Genomic DNA, 23,121 nt, shown 5'->3' on the forward strand with positions numbered 1-23,121 from the left:
GGCTAGGTAAGTCCAAAATCCACAGGGCAGGCCATTCATATATAACTTCTAAGCCTTACACTAACCCTAGTAAGTAGATATTAATATTCCCAGCTTACAGAAGAGAAAACCGAGGCTCAGAGAGGTTACGCAGCTGGAGAGTGGCAGAGTTAGGATGCAAACCAAGGCCTGACTGGCTATTCTTGTCCCTCTGCTGCTGCTTCTTAGCTTGTCTGTCACCCTTCCTCAGTGACAGCTGGACACACCAATTTGTCTCAGTCAAAACTCATCTCTTAGTGGGTTGCAGACTAGACGAGGCCCTGCAGTCATGGCTAATCACAATAAGCTGCTGCTGGATTAACCAGATTTGGCCTCCATCAGTCACAGTCACGCATGTCACACTCAGCCCGTCATGTCGGTTCCATTTCCTGCCTGAAGAAGCTCAGCTCCCTCCCTGACCCTCCTTATTCCCAGGGCTGGGTGCTGAGCTCCGTGGCCTGGTCTCAGAGCTCCCTGTACCAGCTGGGCTCACCATCTTCTCAGAGACTCCAGCACTAAATTATGGGCTTGGAAGCTACAGATGGGGGCCCTGGAATGCCACCTTATGGGTCACATGTCCATCCAGATCAGGTTTTCAACTCTGGCACTACCGACAAATCAGACCAGATTTGTTGTGGGAGCTGTCCTGTGATTACAGGATGTTTAGCAGCATCCCTGGACTCTACCTACTAAATGCCAATAGTACCCCTCAGTTGTAACAACCAAAAATGTCTTCCGACATTGCTAAATGTTCCCTGGAGGAGGGCAAAATCACTCCCCTCCCCTCCGTTTGAGAACCACTGATCTAGATTAATCAACCCCAGGTTATTCCCAAGCAACACAGAGGCTGACCCTGTATTTCTGGGAGATAAAGATACAGATCCAGAGTGTGTGGGGACCCAATATTTGCAAACCGTGTCCTATTCCAGAACTCCATGGGTGACAGATAACTAAAAGAAACGTACAGGAAAAAATTCAGGGAAGGATTCACAAAGCTCCTGAAAGCAATTGCCTCTGACAATGGACAGGAGTCTGGAGAGGGTTGAAGAATTGCTTTCCACTGCACAGCATTTTGTGTCATTTAGTGAATTACCTTTAGAAAGAAAAAAATAGTATTTGGTATTCAAAATTACTAGGAAATGCTCAGAATTTAAGTTTAGAATAGTATTTAGAATGGTATGTACCTGATAACTTAAGCTCTGAAGAGATATACATACCTGGAAAAAGAGTGGAAGAAAATGCACCCAATTATTTGCAGTGGTTCTCACTTGTGAGATTTGGGGCAATAAAGAAAGGTGAGTCACTTAGTAGAATAGCAAGGAAAGTGTGGTACATGCAACTCAGGGAGCCCAAGGAGTAAGTTTTACATGGATTATGGGTTTTTAATTTTATATCTTTGCATTTATTTTTATGAAGACCTCCTTTCCTTGGCAAGCGACACTAGTTTTATGGAAGTAATATCGTTTCATATATATATAATATATGTATATATTATATATATATATACACACATATATATAATTTACAGAGTTCGTTTGAGTAACTAAGTCACTAATGGGACAGGTGGCACATACAGGGATATGGCAATGTATGTGGTGGTGGGCCAAAGTTGAAGCTGGGGGTTGCTCTATACATGGATACTAGGCTCCCATGGAGAGGGTTGTAGGAAGAGACCCCAGTGTAAGTGTTCTTCTTTTAGAAAGAGGAGGGATCATGCTGTTCCTCCATACATCAAGCCCCTCTGTATCCTGGGGCCCACATCTTACTGTTCCTTCTGCCTAGAATATTCTTGCCCAAGTCCCTCACCTTATTGGCTCTTTCTCTTCATTCAGCTCCTCCTCAGGGAGGCCGTAACTGGCCACCTTATTGAAGTGGTCTCCTTCAGCAACCATTACCTGCCTCTGTGCATTTGCTTCCTGGTGCTGATCACTCTGGAATTGCCTCTGGCTGCTTGCCTGTTGTATTATGTGTCCTGTGCTCTAGCAGCCCGACAGGTCCTGGAGGGCAGGTATGTCTTACCTGCTGCGCCTGCGCAGTCTAACCCAAGTCACAGACCACACTGCAAGCCGCAAGTACGTGTTGAATGGAAGTGTTCAAGGGTGGGATTTCTTCCACCCCCGTTTTCGCCCTTCCCACAATGCCAACTTGTACTGGTAGCTAAGGTCAGAGAGAGAGAGAGAGAGCAGAGATGCCAAGGCAGTTTGTGGTTCAGCATCAAACACATTTATTTCACTTTTATTGAGTATACAAGAACAGAGAGCACACGCATACAGCACAGAGCACTGAGGTGGGGGAGCGTGGGGACGAGAGGGGAGGGAGGGGTGTGAGTAAAAAGGAACAGGACAGCATCGCAGTTGGTTGGTAAGTGCTTTTGAAAAAAAAAAAAAATCCTTTAGAGTGATGTTGCTCATGCAATTGCAGGCCAGTCTTGGAATGTGCTTGCAGGATTCACAAACTGAAACAGGTCCTGGCACTTCCTGTCCCCTCAGACGGAAAAGATCCCAAGAAAGCAAAACAAGAGAAAATGAAGATCTGTGGGACAGCAGACCCGGAAAAAGACCCTGGAGAGCATCTGGTTTATCCTGCTCATTTTGCAAATGGGGAAACTGAGGCCCCAAAGGAGGGGGGTGGTGGGACTAGTCCAATGTCACATGGTGAGTTAGGGGCTGAGTCAGGATACCCTCCAGGACATTTTCCATATGCTACATGGTCTCCTGGGTGGAGAGGCAGCACAGAAAGGATGAGAAATGTAAAAAGGAAAAAAAGAAAAGTAGGTTGAAGACAGACAAGACAAACATCTATATTGTCTATGAAGAGGAGGATGGGAGGAAACAGTGCCCTAGATTTCAGCTTTGCAGCTCCCCTCCTCCCTTGTGGCGCTCCCTGTCTCTCCACGGAAGGAAGGTCACAGCATCCGTGGGGCGGAGAGTTCCACAAACCCTAGCCAGCCCACAGGCTAAGTCTGGTCACTTCATCCCTGCTCTGAAGCCACAGAACAAATACTCTCCCTCTGAGGTGTGACCAGTGTGCTCGGGACGCCTGGTTCCTGCAAAGACAGGGGTGCCTGAGCCAAATTCCAGGTAGCCCAGGGAGGATGGAGCCATTCCAGTTCTTGGCCCAGAAAGAATAGGAGCTCTCCGGTTGAAAGGGGTGGGAAGGAGGTTCTGTGGCTTCTCCACCAAGATGGTAAAAAGAACCTGGTGCATGGAAGTGAGCTGTCGCACTCAGGGGGGTTGGAGTGGGGGCCACCGGTCTTGCTGGGGGGGGAGGGATGTGACTGAATCTCCCATCTGAGCCCCAGGGGCAGGGCTCTCTCTGCCTGCTCTCTGTCCCATTTTTGCCCACAGACGCACACACTGTTCTGGTTTCTCGTCCTCAGGTCAGCACCAGCTTAGCAAACTAAGCGTATATGTCATTGGGGTAACTGAGAAGTACGCCGGGGCCCTCTGGGGGGGTATCCCTGGGCAATGGCCAATAATTGGAGAGAATGTGGAAATGCTCTCAGAGGGGCAAGCCATGATTGAAGATGTAAGGCTGGCTGAGAGGACTTCCAGGTCCCTCCCCTCCCCCACATTCTCTCCTGCAGTCCCAGCATAGTGCCTGGCACAAGTAGGTACTCAATAAATATTTGTTGAATGAATTTAATGACCGCTGTAGAGGTGGGACGGGGGGAGGTAATATGGGACTGAGAAATTAAAAGTGCGGTGGGGACATATTCCTTCCAAAGGGGACTCATTGAGCTCAGGGAAGCAGCTCCTGGCAGGCAAGACTGGGAAAGCCCAAGCTTTGGAAGGGGTATTCTCCAAGAGCTTCTGTGGTCTGAAGGCAATTCTGGGGACCCTGACAGTACAGACTCAGAGCTCAGACGCTGGCTAAAGGGGAGGTTTCCAAAGCCAGAGTCTCATACATAGAAGGAGCCTCTGAGCAACACCACCTTTCATCCGAGGCTTGTCGGGGGGGGCAGGCAAAGCCTTTGGAAATGAAGTTCTGCCCCATGGGGCCTGCCCTGTGTTCATGGTCTCTACCATGGCTGCTTTGGCCCAGGAGGAAGAAAACGAATGTGGGAGGCACAGAGGACGAGAGGCAGCCAGGCTCTCCAGCCAGCCAGGTTAAAGCCACCATCCTGTGCGGCGGCTGGCGGGTGTCACGTCGCTTTGCATGGGGAGTCAGCTGTCACAATGTGGTCAGGGAAAAGATATGTGGCCGAAAAAAGAGAAGACTGAAAACCGAAGCAAACCCCCTAGGGAGGTATGGGGGCTGAGCCAGGGGACCCCTGTAGCAGAATCCTGACTCTGGACCCCACACCTGAGCACAGACCAGGCCCTGGTGGCTACTGCCTGAGGGGGATGGAGGGAAGGCATCTTGGACTACATCTGTGTTTCTTCCTTCTTGCCAAACCCCTGCCCCTCCATCTGGGGACCCCACCCCTCCCCACCAATCAACCAATTACAAATACCACACACTGTATTACTACGCTGAACCGTCAGCTCCTACTGCGAGCAGCCCACAGCCAGAGTCCAGGTCTCCTCGGCTGGGCCGGTTCAGTGAGATCTAAGAACTTTGGGATACATCAATCACAGTCGGATAATTATAATTTTAAAATGTCAGCTTCATACTTACCAGCACTGTTTATTTTAATATTTGTTTCCTGTTATATGTCATATACATAACTTAAAAGCACATCCATCCACATCTCCTACAAGCTGCACCTTCATAATGAGAACCCATAAACATACAATGTCTACTTTCCTTCCCGTGGCTGGGTTTTCTGCTCTTGCCTTCTTTTCTTTTTCTTGTCCCAAACCAGAGTCATCTGCAGCGGCCCTTGGCAGGACCCGGATACAGAGGGTGGGGGAGGGGGAGGGGGGAGCCGAGACAGAAATGACAAGACGTGTGAGTTGAGGGGGAGGGGAGGCGGAAGGAAGGAAGGTGGATTTTGCAGCCCAGTGTCAAGACCCAAAAAATAATAATCCAGTGTTCCTCCTCCTTTCCGAGTGGGGGATTTTCTTTCTTTCTCGGCAAATGGTTGACAGTGCGTGTCTTGCTGCCGCGACTTCTCTTGCTTTGCTGCAAAAGTGTTTCCTTTGCACTGGAGTGGACAGCACACACTTCAGGACAAATGGGATGCTCGTCCACGCAAGGTCACGTGCAGAACCAGGGTTGTTTTGTACTCCTACGATCAGTGTGGTCTGGCTTGCCTTTGTCGTTCCGCAGGGCTTCGAAAGGGGGAGCAAGAGATTATTGTCATTACATATATATATTTTTTTTTTCCTGAAAAATCCCACCAGTTCTTCAATTTGTCTGCAAAGGAAATGTAGGTGTTCAGATGTTGGTTGTTGCTGTTGGCCGATTGCGTGACCAGCCTCAGCAGCAGTGCAAGGACGCGGTGTTTCCTGTATATATATCTATATCTATATATATCTATATATATATGCTTTTCCTTTCCCAGTTCCTCTTCGGTGACAGTACGTCACAGCTGGGACTTCGGTGTTGAGTCGGAGAATCCAGAATGAAGGCCCCTTCTTAACGGTTCTCTGGCTTGGGTTGGACCAGAAACGCCAGCATCTCTTCACAGAGGTCAGGATTCCTAGGGCCGGAGGCGTGGAGGGAAGGGGACACGAAGGAAGAGGACAAGAAAAATTAATAACTTTTGCTCATTCATCTTTAAATACGTGGCAAGAGGTTGTTTTAGCTACCTTTCCTGTGGCTCAGGAAGATAAAGTGACTTGTCCAAGGCCACACAGCTGAGACCTGAACCCACATCTGTCTGGAAATCTGTCCAAGTTTCCTTTAACACTAAGAAGCTCAGATCACATACATGCAGTTCACCTTTTCTTCCTACCTTCTCTCGGTCTAAGAACTGTTCAGTTGTGATGGCAGAAGCTCTTTGTTTTTCCTCTCTGATCTCCATGGGCCTGTGTGTCCTGGGGATTAAACCCCAGGGAGCAGCATTTCCATAAAGAAAGTGGAGCCTGGATTCCAACTCAGGTTTGACTCCAAAATTTCGTGGTCAAGGGCATGAGCTCTGCAAGCAGACCTCCTGAGTTCATTCCATAGCCTACGAGCTCTGCCACCTTGGGTGAGTTTATTAACTTCTTTAGGCCTCCAGTGCTCGTCACTGTGCGTGGTGCATGGGAGCCACCCAAAACCACTTAACAGGTGGGGTGTCCTTCCTGCCCTCTCCCACTCACATAAGGTCAAGTATGAATGGACTCACAGACATGAAATCCTTCTCAGTTTAGTTGACAGATGGGAAAATTGAGACCCAGAGAGTTCAATGTCATAGTGAGTTGGTGACAGAAATGAGACTAGAACCCAAGGTTCCTGCTCTGAAACAGGTCATTTTTTTCCCTCCCACTTCATCCAAATCTTGAAGGTAAGGAAGCTGGGTGTTGCTGGCAGTGTTTGGGAGACAGGTTCTGTCTGAAGGAGGTGGGCCAGTGGGAGAAGATGGAGCAGAAACCGCACACCTGGCCGTGAGTTGCCAGGGGAAAAAAAAGACCCTGTGTCAGTTGGGTGGCTGTGCTTTACACACTCACAGCAGGAACTTCAAAGAGGAGGAACTTCTGGAAGGAAGGCCAAGAGTCAAGTGGAGTCTGAGCAGATGTTTCTGGAGGATTCAGGGAGGAGAGAGAAGCTAAAGGCCAGCAAGATGGACACCTACGAGGAGACAGGGCTTGTGCACCAGGCTGGTGATAGAAGCTTACGGTCTGACTTACTCAGGGCTCTCATCCGTCCCTGAACATGGCGAAACCTCAGGGGATAAGGATGCGGGTTCAAAGCGCTAAGCACTTTCTGTATGTGAGGCCCTGTCCTTGTGTGTCACTGCTGTGGACTGAATATTTGTGTCCCCCCTTCCAAAATGCATACGTTGAAGCCTTAATTCTCAATGTGAGGGGCTGGGGGTCTTCGGGAGGTACTTAGGTTGTAAGGGTGGAGCCCTCATATATAGGATTAATGCCCTTATAAAAAGATACACAAGAGAGATTCTCTCTCTCTCTCTCTTTCTCTGTGCTCCCTTCCATGGAAGGATACATAGAGAAGACAGCCACCTGCACCTTGATCTTGGACTTTCCAGCCCCCATAATTGGGAGAAATAAATGTGCATTGTTTAAGCCACCCAGTCTATGGTGTACTGTCATAGCAGCCCAGACTAAGATGCTCACAGATGTTTAATTCTTATAGCAGCTCCAATTTCTAGGTTAACTGTAGATGAGGAAACTGAGGCCCAGGGAGGTTCCTCTGGGCACACTGCTAGCAAGGAGTTTCTGGCCCCAAAGCCTGGGTGTGTTCTTTCTACTTAATTCTGCTAACTACCTGAGGATTTTTTTTTTTTTTTTACAGTGGCAGGCTGCACTTTAAGTCCTATAGCTCAGTGTAAACACGATGTGGGATGTCTTCAAAAGCCTTTACACACTTCAGAAGTGCCAGGGACATCTAAACAATGCCATATTATAATTTATTCATCTCAGTTTATTATATCAGATTCCGAATGTGCAGTGTTTTGTTAGCTTACTTTGCGTTGATAGTAATCAGTCACCCTTCGCTTTTACTGAGCACTTATTATGTGCCAGGCACTGTGCTAAGTACTGTTATATATATGATCTCACCAACCCTATGGGATAAGGAGGTTAGGACCACAGGGTAGCTTTGGAGTCTCATAGATGAGCTTTGACTCCCGCATCAAGCCCTATGGCTCTGAGCAAGTCACCTAACATCTCAGGGGCTCAGTTTCCTCATTTGTGAGAATGAGCAGATGACAATACTTAGGTCAAGTGCATGGCCTGGTGCCCGGAATAGTGTAAACATGCCATACATTTCAGCAATTATCATCACTGTGATTATGGTTGTTGACCACTAGCTGATGAGCAAAGTGCAGAGATAAATAATCTGCTGGAAGTCACATTGCTAATAACAGGCAGGGCTGAGACTGAATCCAGGTTTGCAGGATTCCAGATCTTTCCTTGGGCTACCAAGATCCATCCATCCATCAATCCGACATGTTTCAAGCACTTTAAAAAAGACTTTTCAAACTCAGAGAAGATCTCTCCCCCAGAATGAGTGAGTCTGACAAGATTAGGGGGTCAAAGGTGGTTCCTAACTAGTGGCAAAGCATGTGGAGAGAAAAGGCAAGGGAGAAACTTCTGTCTTTCCAGGGTGACATGAACAAGGTGACCTTTACAGAAGAATCTGACAGGGAGAGAAGGAGAGACAGGAAGAGAGGGAAGGAGAGAGAGAGAGAGAGATAGAGGAAGGAGAGCGAGGAGAGAGAGAGGGAGAGAGGGAAAGAAGGAGAGAGAGAAGGAGGGGGTTGGAGAGAGAGAGAGAGGAGAGACAGAGAGAATGGTGTTGCGTGGGACAATGGCATCAAAGGAAGAACTAACAGAGGGGCGAGGAGGAAGAATGAGACCCACCAAGTGGGCAGATATGAAAGGCTGCACAGTGGCAGGGGTGGGGGGGAGTTGGGGGGGCAGGATGTGGCGGCAGGGACTAGAGCTCTGAGCGGCCAGGGAACATGGGAAGGCAGGAGCCTGGGGGACTGGCTGGAAATGCTCTGGGAAAGAGGGGGAGGAACAAGACAGGGAAAGGAAAAAATAGGAGAAACACGTACTCTAGGAAAGCAAATAAACAGCCAGAAGTCCATGCCTGGGAGGCGCTTGCCCCATCTCTCCATTTTGCAAGTGAGGAAACTGCATGCCCACGGGGGACTGGCTGGGATTGGAGCCAGCACAGAATTCTTTGCACCAGGGGCTGCACAAGGACTTCCTAAGGACCAACATATAAATACAGACTCCCAGGTCCGGTCCAGTCCTTCTAAATCAGACTTTATGACCACAGTTCTCCCAGGTGAAGCTGCCAGTGCGCTACCACTCGGAGATCTGGGGGATGAAAAGCAAGAATAACTGGATGATGGAGTGGACAGGAGGGACAATTTGCATGGAAGCCTGAGGAAGGCTGGGAGGTAGGCTCTGCCCATGGCCAGCTTATACTTCTAGAGCAGTGCTAACAGAAACAGAAACAAGAGCCACGTATGGAATTTACATTTCTCTAGACGGAATTCGCTAAATTTTCTAGATATTTCTAACTTCCTTAAATCTTCTAGATAGAAACTTTTCATTCCTAAATAAAAATTCTAAATTTTAAATTACCTTAAAATGAGTAACAGAAACAGGGGACATGAACTTCAATAATATGTTTTACTTAACCCAATATATCCAAACATGATCATTTGAACATGGAATCAATAGAAACACTACTGAGGCATTTGCATGCCTTTTTTCACATTAAGTCTTCAAAATCCTGCATGCATTTTACCCTTAAAGCAATCTGATTTCAGATTAGCCAATTTCAAGTGTCCAGTAGCCATGTGTGTTGCATGATAACAAAGAAAACATGTCCATCGCTGCAGAAAGTTCTGTTGGACAGCACAATCTAGACCAGGGTTTGGCAGCCTTTCAAAGTGGCAGGAAATGTTTCAGTGCTTTTTCTTCTGACAGGAAAGGGGTGGTGATCCGCATTCCCGTATCTCGCTAGAGAACACGGTCTCATTCATCAGGGAAGAGGGCAAAAAGGAGATCTACTCCTTGTAGGTCTTTGAGATGAGTTCTTTTTTTCATTGTGGTACAACGTATGAGACGTGTAAAGAGCACAAATCCAAGTATACAGCTCGACATGTCCTTATGTATGTATACACCCAAGTGACCTACCCCGTTCAAGACGCTGACATTTCCAGCACCCTCAAAGGTTCCCTTGTGACTCCTCCCTGTCAATATCACATCCCGGAACTAAGCACTATTCTGACTTTTGCCATCATTGATTAGCTGGCCTACTTTTGAACTTGTATAGAATTCTCGCACTCAACTCAATGTCTGTGAGATTTCATTTTATAGACCTGATAAAATTCAATTTCCAGAGGGACCAGAAGAACCCCTCCCCCAATTTAGGCTGATAAAAGCCCTATCCGCTATAGCACCATCTCCTTCTTCTTGTTCAGCAAGGCACAGATGGTCTGTCCATAAGGAAACAGAAAAGTAAGTTCCTGGCCCAGGGTAGCCTGAGAAGTCAAGGGTTTGCAATCTAGCAACACAGATGGGATCGAGAACTCTGGTCATCATATTCCCCTTTAGCAATACCCAGTGACCTGTGATGGAGGCAGAGACTCAGGGACAGGAAGGTGGCCCTGGGCCTGAGGGGCCTTTTTCTAGCTTCAAGTTTCTAGTTAATGGCCAGTGAGGCTATGCTTGTCTCCAGCTGTCCCACCTCAGGACCTGCTATCAACCCTCTCTCCCGGTCCTTATCACTTCCAAATATACTTTTCTGGGTCTGGGGCCTGAAACCTCCGAGAAGCCAAGGAACCAGTCTTCCCCCGCCATCACCCACTCTGATTTGTTGTATTTGGGGGAGCTACTTCTCTCCTTTGAGCCACAGACCAGGAATGTGGGCACTTAAAACTGTGCTAGGGACCAAGCCACCTGACGGATTCTCAGATGGAAACGACCCTGAGAAGATCTTACCACGGTTCCCTCCTCCCTCTCCTGGCTGCTGAGCCCCAGAGGGCTTACCTGTGGCTTCCTGTCCCTCTCCTCTGGGGACGGGTCTGTTTCTCTGTATACGACAGCTTTGGTTACCAGCATGTCAGGATGCTGCAGTTTGGCCTCCTTGATGGCCAAAGCCAGGGCCTGGTAGAAAAGAGCAACAAAGTGAGGAACCACAGGATATCGAACACAGGAGAGGCCATGGAGACCGACAAGCCCCTTCGTGTACAGCTGTGGAAATAGGCCTAGGGAGGGGCAGTGGTCAAAGAGTTAAAGAGAGAGCCCAGAACTCGGGGCCTCTGGCTCCTTCAGGCTCCCATTCTATGTCTCTTCCTTTGGGGTTCATTTGGGGCTCCTTGTCTGAACAAGAATCAGCATGAGGTGGACTTCATCTCTGCCCACAAGGGCAGCTGTCCATGGGTGACCCAATACGGGAGGGACTGGGGACTGGGCAGGGCCCCCAGGAACAGTGTTCCCTACCCCCATACCTGGTCTTGATCAACATCTTCATCCCCAGTGATGATGATCCGCTTCTCGATCCTCGTCTCAGAAAACCCCCCTTTCACAGTCTGTAGAGTGAGAGGGCGGCAAGGTCAGCCCTGCGTCCTGTGGGGTTGTGACAGGGCACCCATCCAAAGCACCCCTCAAGGGCGAGGCTGGAACCAGCAGTCACCTTCTCTCCTGGCTCCCTCTTCTGGTTTTGGGACTTTAGACGGCACGTCTTGCCTGTGGCCACCACTCCCCCAACTACCAAACTGCCCCCCTAGGTCTTCCAAGCCCAGCTTTAGTCATGTCTCCCTGATCCCGGTTGGTGACCCTACCCCCCTCCTGCCTTGGTACTCCCCGAGCACCAAGTCTGTCTCTGTTGCGCGGTTTCCGGAGCTCTCTGCCTCACGTTGACCTTGTGTGTGTGACCGGGCCTGGCTCACTAGGCTGGAGCTCTTGAGGGCAGGGGCTGCATTTTGTTCATTTCTGTATCCCCTCCGCCCCTCCCCGCCGTCCAATCTGACCAGGGCAGGTGCTAAATGCAGATTTGTTGAATGAACACATGAATGAAATGTGAATGGTGACAATCTTCTATCTTAAATGACTTCGAACAATACTACAAGAGAAAACTGCATTGGTAATACTTAGAACCTCCAATGTTTTCTGAAAGCGCAGGGTTTGGGTGCAAGTTTAGAAGTAGAAGATGGGGAAGGACCTAATTGCTCGGCATATCAAGGAGAGTGGTAGCTGAGGGAAATCCCAGCAGGAGCAGACAGACAGAAGGGGGCTCCTGGTTGGCAGGGAGGGAGAAACTTTGGGAAGAAGAGTTTTCTGAGCTGCATGCGGTGGGGTGTGTGATGGGAAACCTTCCCATAAAACTTTCAGTGAAGTCAACACTGCTCACAAATGCTTTTGGTGAGAGTGGGGGCGGGGGGCTTCCTGGGGAACGTGCAAAGGTTTCGAGTCCGGCAGGAGTCCTGCACCCACGGGAGGGAGCAGGGCTGGGTCGGTGTGTGCACGGGAGGCCCAGCAGACATCTCCCTCGGATGGCTCAGCAAAACCTCAACTTCAACCTGCCTCCCTGGCCCCTCTCCTCCAGGCCTCCCTTTCTGGCCTGGGCCCCCTCCTGCCTCCCTCCTGGCCACTCAGGCATGGAGATGCTTGGCCAGCCTGCCCCCAGCCCTCTGTGCTCATTGGCTGAGTCACAGCTGACGCCTAGGGAGTGACCCCCTCCCGTGGCCCCGCCTCTTCCTTCCCCCACTGTGGTTCAGAGCCCGGTCCAGGCCCCCCAACCCTAGTCACTCCGAGACTCTCCCTCTCTTCTTTCCCCCATCTACCTGCGCATCCTGGTGGACCTAATCTCTTCTCCTTAAACCTCTTTGCGCTGGGTCACGCCCCAGTTAAAAAAGCCTCTTAGACCCTTCAGGGTCACATCTGTCCTGGGATTTGTCTCATTTGTCTCTCCTTGTCTTCCCCTGCCTCCAGTCCACCCCAATTCCCCACAGCTACGCCCCCTGCATGCTCTTTCTCCCTGACGGAGACCACTGTCGCCGTCCCCACAAACATGGATCGCCGGCAGCCGCCATCAGCACCCCTTGCACAGAGGTGGGCGTAAGGCTGACGCTCACTAACATCCGCTCAGTGAACAAATAAACACATACACGGTCTCTGCTCCCATCTTCTGCATCGCTTAGAACACCTGCATCTGTCTTCTCCTCCCTCACGAGTCCTACCTGGCTTCCTAAGACCCTGCACAAATCCCACTTTTACCAGACAACCCCTCCTCACTCTTTGAGGCTCCCTTACATCACCCCCTCTAAATCCTGCCAGCACTTAAGGTCCATAAGGCGCAAATGCCATGGCTCAGAATTACTTCAGGTGAGGTGGTCTCGCCCCCCGCCAGCCTGGCTGTCGACGTTGAAGGGCAGGGTCCGTGCCTAGGACAACCCGTAGTACAGAACAAAGCGCACAGCACTCCAGAAACTAGACCGCCACAGGTCTTCTCTGTCCACGATCGAAGGCACAGCGAAGGCAATGACCTTCCCCAGCCCCACAGCCAGGCTGGGGGCAGACGGCGCCCTGCTGCTACTCACTTTGGTAACATGGGTGGTGGTGGAGGTGGAGAGGGTTTCCGCGGTGGCGCCGTACGTGCTGGTGAGGACATCTTTCCCGATGATCTGCAGAATATAACCACCCCCCACCCCAGGGGTCAGGTAAGGACACTGGGCTCTGCAGGGTGGAGGTCAGGGGGTAAGCCAAGGGGGCCCCACGAAGGTGAAGTTTGGAAGCCAAGATGCTTCAAATCACTGATTCTAAGAATTCAGGAATACTGGAATCTTCAGAAGGCTAGACCCATGAAATTCTCAAACCGTTGACTCTCAGATTCCTAGAACCCGAGGTTCCCGTGGCCCAGAATCCTAACAAGACCCCAGATTTTAAGAATCCTGGCATCTTAGAAGAATGAATAGGGGATTCAGGGTAGAAACAGAGCCCTCCCGAGCCCCCACCCCGTCAGAGCCGGGAACATGTGGCCTCCGGGGCTAGACAAGGAGAAGGACAGACTTGGAGAATGCAGGAGATGCAAGAGACCTCACAGTGACAGACTCAGGCCCACGAGAGCCACTGACAGAGCCACATCCAGAGTGCGAGCCTCTGGACTCCTAGTTCATTTTTCCTCCTGGTCAGTAAGGAGAGCAGATGCAAACGAGCTGTCCCATCACAGGCACACCAAGGAGGGGGACTGCTTCACCCTCACGCTGCGATGCCCTCCGGTGTGTGTTATGTGGGGGGTGGAGGCGATGGATGAGACTCTGGTGGGCACAAGGGAGCCCTGCGGGCATCTGAGAACAATCCAGGTTCCTGGCGCTGGGCTTCAAAGGGCAGCCCACTGGGCTCTACGCTGCACTTGCTGAGGGCCACCTATGAACCGCATTCTCAGCACAGAGTCCCCTAGCCTGAGCTGGCCCTACCCACTTACCGGAGAAAGAGAACGGATATCCGTGGCCACCGTCTGTGGGCCTGGGATCATGGCGGCTGCCCCCTTCCCGGACTTGAGACTGTTCTCCTGGGGAAACAATAGTGCTCAGATGGCCAGATCTCACGTGGGTGGGCCCCCAGGATGGCCAGAGCCCACAGCCGTGTAGCTCTCACGGCCACGAGGCGGAGGAGTGACACTGTCACGGGCTCACATGCTCACACACACACCTGTTCTCACACTCTCTCACTAGCTCACACACTCACGCGCTGGCTCACCCACTCCCCGTTCAACATTTAGAGTGCCTGGGGTTAGGGGTTAGGGACATTGGTGAACAAGACTCTGGTTTTGCTCTCAGGAAGCACTAACAAAGGAGGGGGGACATTCGGGCTCTCGTCCTGGCCCTGCCATGTTCTAGCCACGTGAGCTGGGGCAGAGCCACCTCCTCTCCACGGGCCCCTGCAATGTCGGTCTGTCAATGGTAACAAATGCCCCACTCTGGTAGGGGATGCTGATTACAGGGGAGGCTGTGCGTGCGCAGGGCTGAGGAGCATATGGGAAATCTCTCTGTATATATCCCCATATATGGAGCATATGGGGTACCTTCCTCTCAATTTTGCCGTGAAACTGCTCTAAAAAAATAAACTGCTCTCAAAATATTATAAAAAGAAACCCTGCCCAACTCCCACAGAAACATTATGAGGTTAGCAGAGGAGAAAGGGCTTTGCAAATGTCAATCTTAGGATAAACGTAGGAACATAGGCTGGCTACTAACAACATAATAATACCTACTTCTGAGTACTTGCTATGTGCTCAGTATTATGCTAAGGATGCACTAGCTCATTTAATCCTTGGAACAACCACAGGAAATTGTTTTAATATTCTTGTTTCCGAGTTGAGAAACTGGAAGGCCAGAGAATGTCAAGTGGCTTATTCACGTCCACCAGCGAGTGACAGAGCGCAGATTTAGACCCATGTTCATCAGACTCCAAGCCCAATGTGCAACACTACTCTGCCCTCAGAACTCTTACCCTGGAGCAGCTCTCCTGGTCCTATGGTGGATTCTAACTGCCAGAGACTCCTACCCCATGTCTGGCAGGGGGCCCGGCCGCCCACCTCTACCTCCCACTTTCCGCACCATCTTGGGCTCACCCATGTCTGTCCAGGGGCCCAGAGCTGTGTCTGTTCTGCAGCCCCCAGAAGCTGAACCCTGGTCCTGGTCTGTGCACGGTACTAGATGTGGACCTCTGGCTGTCAGGGGACAGCTAAGAATGGGAGCCCTCTGCCTTTGCCCTGCCTAACCCCCCCGGGCCTGCCTCCAACTGAGGCAGTGACCCGTTACCTGGCATTCCCTCAGTAAGCAACTTTCTCAGATGCAGTCCCAGAATGTGGCCCGGCAGCAGGCCTTAAAATGGGCAGTCTTGCCCACAGACACAAAAAGATGCTCAATATCACTCATCAGCAGGGAAATGCAAATCAAAACCACAACGAGATAGCCGCTTACACCTGTCAGAAAGGCTAGTCTCAAACAGACAAAAAACAACAAGTGTTGGCGAAGATGTGGAGAAAAGGGAGCCCTCGTGCACTGTTGGTGGGATGGCAAACTGGTGCAGCCACTGTGGAAATCCTGTATGGAGGTTCCTCAGAAAAAAATTAAAAATAGAAATACCATAGGATCCAGTAACTCCAGTACTGGGTATTTACCCACAGAAAACAAAAACATTAATTGAAAAGATATACACACCCCTATGTTTATTGCAGCGTTATTTATAATAGCCAACATATGGAAACAGCCCAAGTGTCCACCAATAGATAAATGGATAAGGAAGATGTGATCTCTAATGTTCTTACTCAGCCATAAACAAGAATGAGATCTGACAATTTGCAACAGCATGGATGGACCTAGAGGGTACGATGCTAAGTGAAATAAGTCAGACAAAGACAAATGCCATATGATTTCACTTCTGTGTGGAATCTCAAAAACCAAACAAACCAATGAAAAAAGCACAAACAGATCATAAATACAGAGAACTGGGAGTTGCCGGAGGGGACGGGGTGGAGGGATGAGCAGCCAGGGGTGAAGGGGAGTGCGAGGTGCGGGCTTCCAGCTCTGGAATGAACAGGTCACGGGCATGAAAGGCACGGCACAGAGAACACAGTCAGCGGTACTGAACTAGGGCTGCGTGAGGACAGATGGCAGCTACGCTCGTGGTGAGCGCGGCGTACTGTACACCTGAAACCCATGTCACGTTGTGTGTCAACTACGCTTCAACTCAAAAAAAGGGTGGGGGCAGCCTTCTGGGCTCCATGCTTCCTTCCTGCCAGCCTAGGACAGTCCTACTGTCACTCCAGGCAATTCTCCCCCAAAGCCTCTTCTCCTCCCACTGCTCCCTCTGTCCCGGATGAAGCCTCACCTCCATCTTCACACTGAAAAGAGAGGCCACTAATGGGGACACAGGTCGTTCAAAACAAGGCACCATCTGCCCTGCCTGCCTGTCCTTTATCTTCGGCCAGTCCTCTCGCCTGCCTCCAGGAGGTGTGGCTTCTCTCCCTGGCCAGGGCAATGCCACCATCTGGGCTCTGGACCCTTCCTCCCTCCAGCTGAGGGCTCTCTTCCTCACCACCCTCTCTTGGGGCCGCCTCAGCCATTCAAGGCTTTCTCCCACAGCCACTGTCCCCAATCTCTTCATCAATAGCCCAGATCTTTCTTGAAAACTAGACCTTTAAAACCAATTGTCCCCTCGACACTTCCCCCTGGAAACGCCCCACAGGCACCTTGGACTCATCAGATCCAACATGGAATTCAGTGCCTCCCCGCCCCTGACACAATCCTGCCACTAAAGAGCGGTCCCCTCCAGGGCTCTCTGTTTGCATCGGAGCTACTCAGACTTGAGGGGTGGCACAGACAGCTGGGCCCTGCCCCAGAGTTTCTGATTTGATAGGTTTGGGGGGGTGGGGTGGGTGCAGAGATTTGCTTTTCTAAACGTTCCCAGGACCACGCTTCAAGAATGCCTAGGTTAGGGCTAGGTCACCAGCCCATCTTGTCCTCTGTCACCCGAACATTCTGTCACTGACCAAATCCTGCACCTTCCTCCCTCCAGTTATCCCTTAACCCTGCCCCCTTCTCAGCATCCACCTCCTTGCACACGGGCTCCGCTGCAGCCCTTAAACCAGCTCCCTGCCTCTCTCTACGTCTCTCCCAATGGCGTGCGGGCTCGGGTCGCTGTCTGCCTTCCTCAGTGCGGGTCTCACAGCGCCGGGCTCACAGCACTGGGCACAGCGTTCAACAAATATTTGCCAAGGGAAGAAGGAGGGAGGGAGGGAGGGAGGACAGGAGGGAATTTTTTCTCTAGTGACGTCCCACAGAGCTGCCAGGGTAAATCTTCCTAAAACACAGAAACACATGTTTGATGACATCACGCCCCCACATCAAAAGTTGATGCCCCACTGCACCCAGGATGAAGTGTGACCTCCCTACGTGACATCTGAGGCCCTTCACGCCCTGGCCCAGCCTACCTTTCCAGCCTCTTCTCCCCCCCCACCCCACTCCTCTTCCACACACCTGACATCTTGCTTCACTGACCACCTGCCTTTCCCCAAATGCTCCGCTCCTTCCCGTCCTTTTGCCTTTGCACCTGCTGTCCCCACTGCCCAGAACGCCTTCTGCTGTGGCCGCACCGTCATTTATCCTTGAAGGATGGCTCAGATGTCCCTGCCGAGGTAAAGCCCACTCAGCCCTCCTGGCAGGGGTGTCACCCCATACCTCTCCTCCTTGCACCCCCTCGGAAAGCATTATCACACTGTTCCATGAAGGCAGAGAAAAGAAAGCAGCTCACATTTACAGACCCCTTACTATGTGCCAGGCATGCCTTTGCACAGATTACCTCGGTCCCTCCTTGGGTCAACCCTTTGAGGGATGTGCTATTATTGCTCCCCATCACCCCCTTTTACAAAAGTGGAAACTGAGGCTTGGAGAGGTTCAGGTAACTTGCCCAGGGGTCATCCTGCCAGGACATGGCAGAGCTGGGCCTTGTTCACCACTGTGCGCCCAGGACCTAAACAATGACACGTGCCCATGATCATTACTTGAACAAACGACTTCTTGCAGGCAGTGTATTTCCTTCAACTCTGTATTCCGTGAATCAGGCAGGCAACAGAGACCAAGAAATGTTTTTGGAAGAAATGAATGGATGGATGGATGGGTGGGTGGGTAGGTGGGTAAATGAATGATGTAACTGCCTACTCACCATAGTATGAACTTAAATTTAGCCCTAGAAGCGTCCCGATGCCACGTGGAGAAGGACTGAGGGAGAGGTCGGACAGAGTGACCAGGAAAGAGGGTGCGAGCTGGTAACCGGTTCGGAGTTAATTTGTCTTTGTTTGCTCGAAACCTACCTGCCGGGTAGTCTAAACGCAATTCCCTTCCTAGGTGTCTATTGGGGGTTTGGCAAGAGAAATCATTTGAAAACAACTTTCCCCCAGCTCGAGACAGATCCAGCCCCGGCCCCGGCCCCACCCGCAGTGGCCAGTGTTCACAGTGGTCGGGATGAGGGTGCAGAGTGGTTAGGGTACAGGTGCATAGTGAGGCTTCTGGGTTTGACCTGGCTCTACCACGTACTAGGTGTGTGACCTTAGGAAGTCACTTTACCTCTCTGCACTTCAGATTCTTCATCTGTAAAGGGTGCAGAAAAAAAGAGAATCCCCTCCAGTTTTTCTGAGGACTCAGTGAGATCACCCATGCATGGTTCTTGGCACCTTGCACGGCGACACAGCCTGGGTGCCTAATGCTATCTGGTCTATGTCACCATTAAAGGATCTGACGTTACTGGACTCTCTTAAGAACCTGTGAACCAGGGGCGCCTGGGTGGCTCAGTCAGTTAAGCATCTGCCTCCAGCCCAGGTCATGATCTCAGGGTCCTGAGATCGAGCCCCAAGTTGGGCTCCCTGCTGAACAGGGAGTCCGCTTCTCCCTCTGCCACCGCCCCCACCCCCGCCCCCAGCTTGTGCTCTCTCTCTCAAATAAATAAATAAAATCTTTTTTTTTTTAAAGGTTCATTATGGTTTTGTTTTTTTTTTTAAGATTTTTATTTATTTTTTTGACAGGGAGAGACACAGCGAGAGAGGGAATACAAGCAGGGGGAGTGGGAGAGGGAGAAGCAGGCCTCCCGCCGAGCAGGGAGCCCGACGCGGGGCTCGATCCCAGGAACCTGGGATCATGACCTGAGCCGAAGGCGGACGCTCAACGACTGAGCCACCCAGGCGCCCCAATAAATAAAATCTTAAAAAAAAAAAAGAACCTATGAACTAGGCAGAATGGGGATTATTCCCATTTTACAGATGAAGACACCTGAGGCCAAGGACCTTTCTTCACAGGTCAGACAACACCTAGGTAGCAGAACCAGAGTCTAGGGAGATGGCCCCAAATCCTGAGCTTCCAATTTAGGTTCACAGTACGCCATCTACTGACCAAGGAAGGAAGTGGCCCGAGACATGAGAAACCGCACAGCGGCCAGGGTCTGTCAGGGACTTTCAAGCTCAATCCTCACGCCTTGCCAATAATCAAATAATCGAATGGTACCATCCTGCCCTTACCCTTAATGTGGCTGAGATGGTCCAGATAACTGAGACTCAGGGATTCCACATTCCACATTATTCAATTTGGAAAACTGAGGTCTGACTGGATGATGCCAGACAAGAAGAGATCGACTCTCTGTCCTGTGCCTGACGCAGGGAGGGCGGAGGAGGACCACCCCAGACAGACGGTGATGTGACACTGTTATCTGGCTGTTTGAGGGCAAGAGGGCTGGTCAGAGAGGGAAGTCTCTTGGGTCCTACTTACCATGGTGGTCGATATGGTCTCCGTGGTGATGGAGGGAGCAGTTGTTACGAACTCCTTTCCCCCTGGGGCAGTCCCATCAACCTGTTGGCCAGAGGAGTCATGAGAGAGAGAGAGAGAGAAAGAGAGAGAGTGCGCACACCGCATGTGCCTGCAGCATCCGCTCCTGGGCAGGTGGCATTCCCAGTTACAGAGGGACGGGCTGTGTGAGTGCACATGCGCTGGTGGGCGGGGGTGGGGGGGCTCGTCCACACACTGAGTTACAGGGGGTCCTCACAGGTCCCCCAGTTCGTTTGAATCATCTTATTTGACAAAAGACAAAAAAAAATCCCAGATAATTTCACAAGCCCTATGCAAATCTCAATGCATGTATTCCTCAACCTAGCAATTCCACGGCCGGGAGTTCATCCTTTGGCTATCAACTCTGAAAACTTTGCCAAGAAGTACGAACAAAGAAGTTCACAGGAGCATTAATTGTTAACTGCCAAAGACAAAAACAGCCACAGGTCCATGGATGGGAGACTGCAGGATAAGTCAGGACCCGCTCCTAAGTGGGACTAAGAGTAAGGTGGGCCCACATATGGCAACGAGGAATGATCTCCAAGACAGTCATTAAGAAAAAAGGGTCAGGTGTAAAAGAGGATCTCTTCTGTGTAAAATTCTGCAATCTAGAGATGTAAGTGTATATATTAGATATGCATAGATTTTTTTTTTCTGGGAAGAATCACAAGAAAAATTTCAATCTGTTTTGTTCGAATTTCATAACTGTGAACACTTTGTCACTGTTTTGTTTTGTCGTCAATAAGGATTACTGGGCTGTTGACTTTGGGGCCTTTTTTAGTTTTCTCTGTATTTCTCTATACGAAAACAAAATAAAACACCGGTCACTAAAACAAGATAGGCCACAGAGGAGGTGTGTGACTTGAGATCACACAGCTCATTAGAACTTGAGCGCCTTTGGCCACTGCGCCAGCTGACACAGAGACCACTGTGCATGTTACAATCAGGGAAGAAAAACATTCTGGAAACGACACAGTTGTCCACATTGTGTTGGTTTACGCCTTACTTTAGTTCTTGAAACGCAGACTAGTCTCGACCCCCGGCACTGCAGCTCCTCTGGCCAGGAGGAACCCAGAGGGCATCTATCAGACCTACAATCTCAAGGTTCAAAGTGTAAAATCAAAAAACCACAAGAGGAACCTCGGCAATGCTCTGTGCACCCGTACGCCCACAGCGCACCTGTGTCTCCTTCGGACTGCTCCGTGCGGGGTACCAAGTATGTTTCATCTTGCTAAGACAAATGATTTTTTGTTCATTTTGCCAGTGATATGGAACCCCCATGTGTAAAAAAAATGATCCAGTGTGAGTCGTTCTGACAAAAGCTGGATTGGGATCTCTCCCTCTCTCTCCCAAAGCAGTTCCTGTGATACCTCAAGAAACCTCTCCGACTCCTTCGAGCGATCTGAAGGCCACAGTCTAGTCCACTCGCTGCTAGTCCTTACAGCACTCCCAGAAGGACAGGGAGACATGATCGTTCCCATTTTAGAGATGGGAAATCGAGGCTGTAAGAGGTGTGGTCTACCCAGGACAGGAACTCATTCCACTGCCCCCCCCAGAGCTCAGGGAGGACAATGAAGCTCAGAAGAGCATCCAGGTTAACATGGAGGCTCTGGGGAAGCCAGAGTGGCAAGAGTTGGCCAGGGGGCTTGGCCTTGGTGGGGACCCCACCCTTAAATGTCCAGTACCTATGCTCAGGGTGCAATGGAAGGCCCAGGTTACCTGGCTGGTGTCCATAGTGCTGACTCTGGTCTGCAGGACAGCCTCGGGCTCAATCTTCTTTCTAATGGCCAGGCTGCTGACCGTCATGGTTTCCGTTTTCACGGGCTGTAGGGAGATGAGGAAGGACACTCCATAACCCAAGCCTCTGCATGACTCCTGCTCACAGGCCACTGTAGCGTATCTCCCATCCCTGCAGCTGGCCGGGTCTCTGGAAGGGCACATGGGTCCGGGCAAAGAGGCCTGGCGAGCCGTCCCAGACAGCCCGAGGGGATAGCCAGAGCCACCGGCAGCACCCAGACAGGCTGCTCGTGACCCCGCCACCACATAACCTCCCGGTGGCTGTGAGCTGGTTTTTGGGCTTGTGCCGGGACCCCCACTAAGTACTGTCCTTATGTACCTGTCACTGAATCCTGACTGACTTCAGTGATTATGCTGCCGCCTCCCAGCTGCTTCATTTGAACTGTTCTTGAGAACAGGAATCACACACCTGGGGGCCGACGGGGGCTGGGGGCAGGCAGGAGACGTAAAGGGGTGCAGCGGGCTTACTGAGGACTGGGGTGAACAGGAGAACACAAGGGTTCCACTCAGGTTTGGCCAACGGTGGCCATGGCCTCTGAATGACTTGGATCATCTGATTTTTTTAACGATAAAGAAAAAAAAAAAACACCTATGGATTTTATATTCCACATCCCAATTTTTCAATCAAGGTCAAAGAAAACACATCTGCTAGCCAGATCTGGCCTGGGGCCACCGGTTTTCAACCTCTAGTCTAGAAGTCTCCGGTTAAATGATCAGTTTCTTCAGACTCCTCCAGCAAGGTCAGTTCATGTGGCTATTAGCATATGTGAGCGGAATGAATGACTGAAATAGCCTGCCATCTGGTTGGGAGGGTAGTGAGAGGGATTCTTATAGATTACTGTAACTGTGAGATCTAGCCATTCATCCAGTTAATCATCTATTAATGCCTGGCATGTGCAGGCTTAGAGGAGCTGCCCCCGGGGGGACAGTGGGCCTGGCAGCCACTGACCTGACTACCTAGGATGATGCGGGGGAGCAGAAACATTCCAGAGCAAGGGGGCTGTGGAGGGAGCAACACTTCTGCGCAAGGTGGTCAGGAAAGCATTTGCTAGGGAAGTGATATCTGAACTTGGTCCTGGAACACGACAAGTTTGCAAGGCAGAGAAAGGGAAGCAAAACTTTCCACCCAGAGGGTACAGCATGGAGTGGATGCCCAGAGCAGATGAGCTCACATTTCAAAGCCTGGAACATGGGAGAGAGGAGAGTGTGGTGGGAGGTAGGCAGGGGCTGCAAGAGATGAGAGGGCAAAGGAATCACAGGACAAAGACCTTCTGAAGGAAGGACACAAAGCAGAGGGACCCAGACACAGCCGATCCCGGTGTCCCCCTCAGTGATGATGTTTCCTCCTCTCTAGGAGTTTCCGCTGCTACCCTGAGACCCCGGGGCCAGATGGGTTTAGACTGCTGCCCCTTCCC

General features: G+C 50.8%; 1 protein-coding gene across 12 annotated transcripts in view; it reads right to left on the bottom strand.

Moving 5' to 3' along the window:
* Nucleotides 1–2,226: 2,226 nt before the first annotated feature.
* EPB41L1 (erythrocyte membrane protein band 4.1 like 1) overlaps nt 2,227–23,121 on the bottom strand; it is a 121,229-nt gene continuing 100,334 nt past the window's right edge. For 11 of the 12 annotated variants that reach the window (XM_032420114.1, XM_032420113.1, XM_032420111.1 and 8 more), the window contains 7 exons: nt 21,629–21,733; nt 19,853–19,933; nt 14,017–14,103; nt 13,133–13,216; nt 11,042–11,122; nt 10,581–10,697; nt 2,227–5,605 (listed from right to left, as the gene is read on the bottom strand). In XM_032420114.1, the coding sequence (XP_032276005.1) occupies nt 5,597–5,605; nt 10,581–10,697; nt 11,042–11,122; nt 13,133–13,216; nt 14,017–14,103; nt 19,853–19,933; nt 21,629–21,733 (564 nt within the window). In that variant the 3' untranslated portion in view covers nt 2,227–5,596. The remainder of the gene's footprint in view (nt 5,606–10,580; nt 10,698–11,041; nt 11,123–13,132; nt 13,217–14,016; nt 14,104–19,852; nt 19,934–21,628; nt 21,734–23,121) is intronic. The other variant, XM_032420116.1, reaches the window with a different exon arrangement.

The sequence above is a fragment of the Phoca vitulina genome, unplaced genomic scaffold, assembly GCF_004348235.1.
Source record: "Phoca vitulina isolate PV1807 unplaced genomic scaffold, GSC_HSeal_1.0 scaffold22, whole genome shotgun sequence".
NCBI classification, from domain to species: Eukaryota; Metazoa; Chordata; class Mammalia; order Carnivora; family Phocidae; genus Phoca; species Phoca vitulina.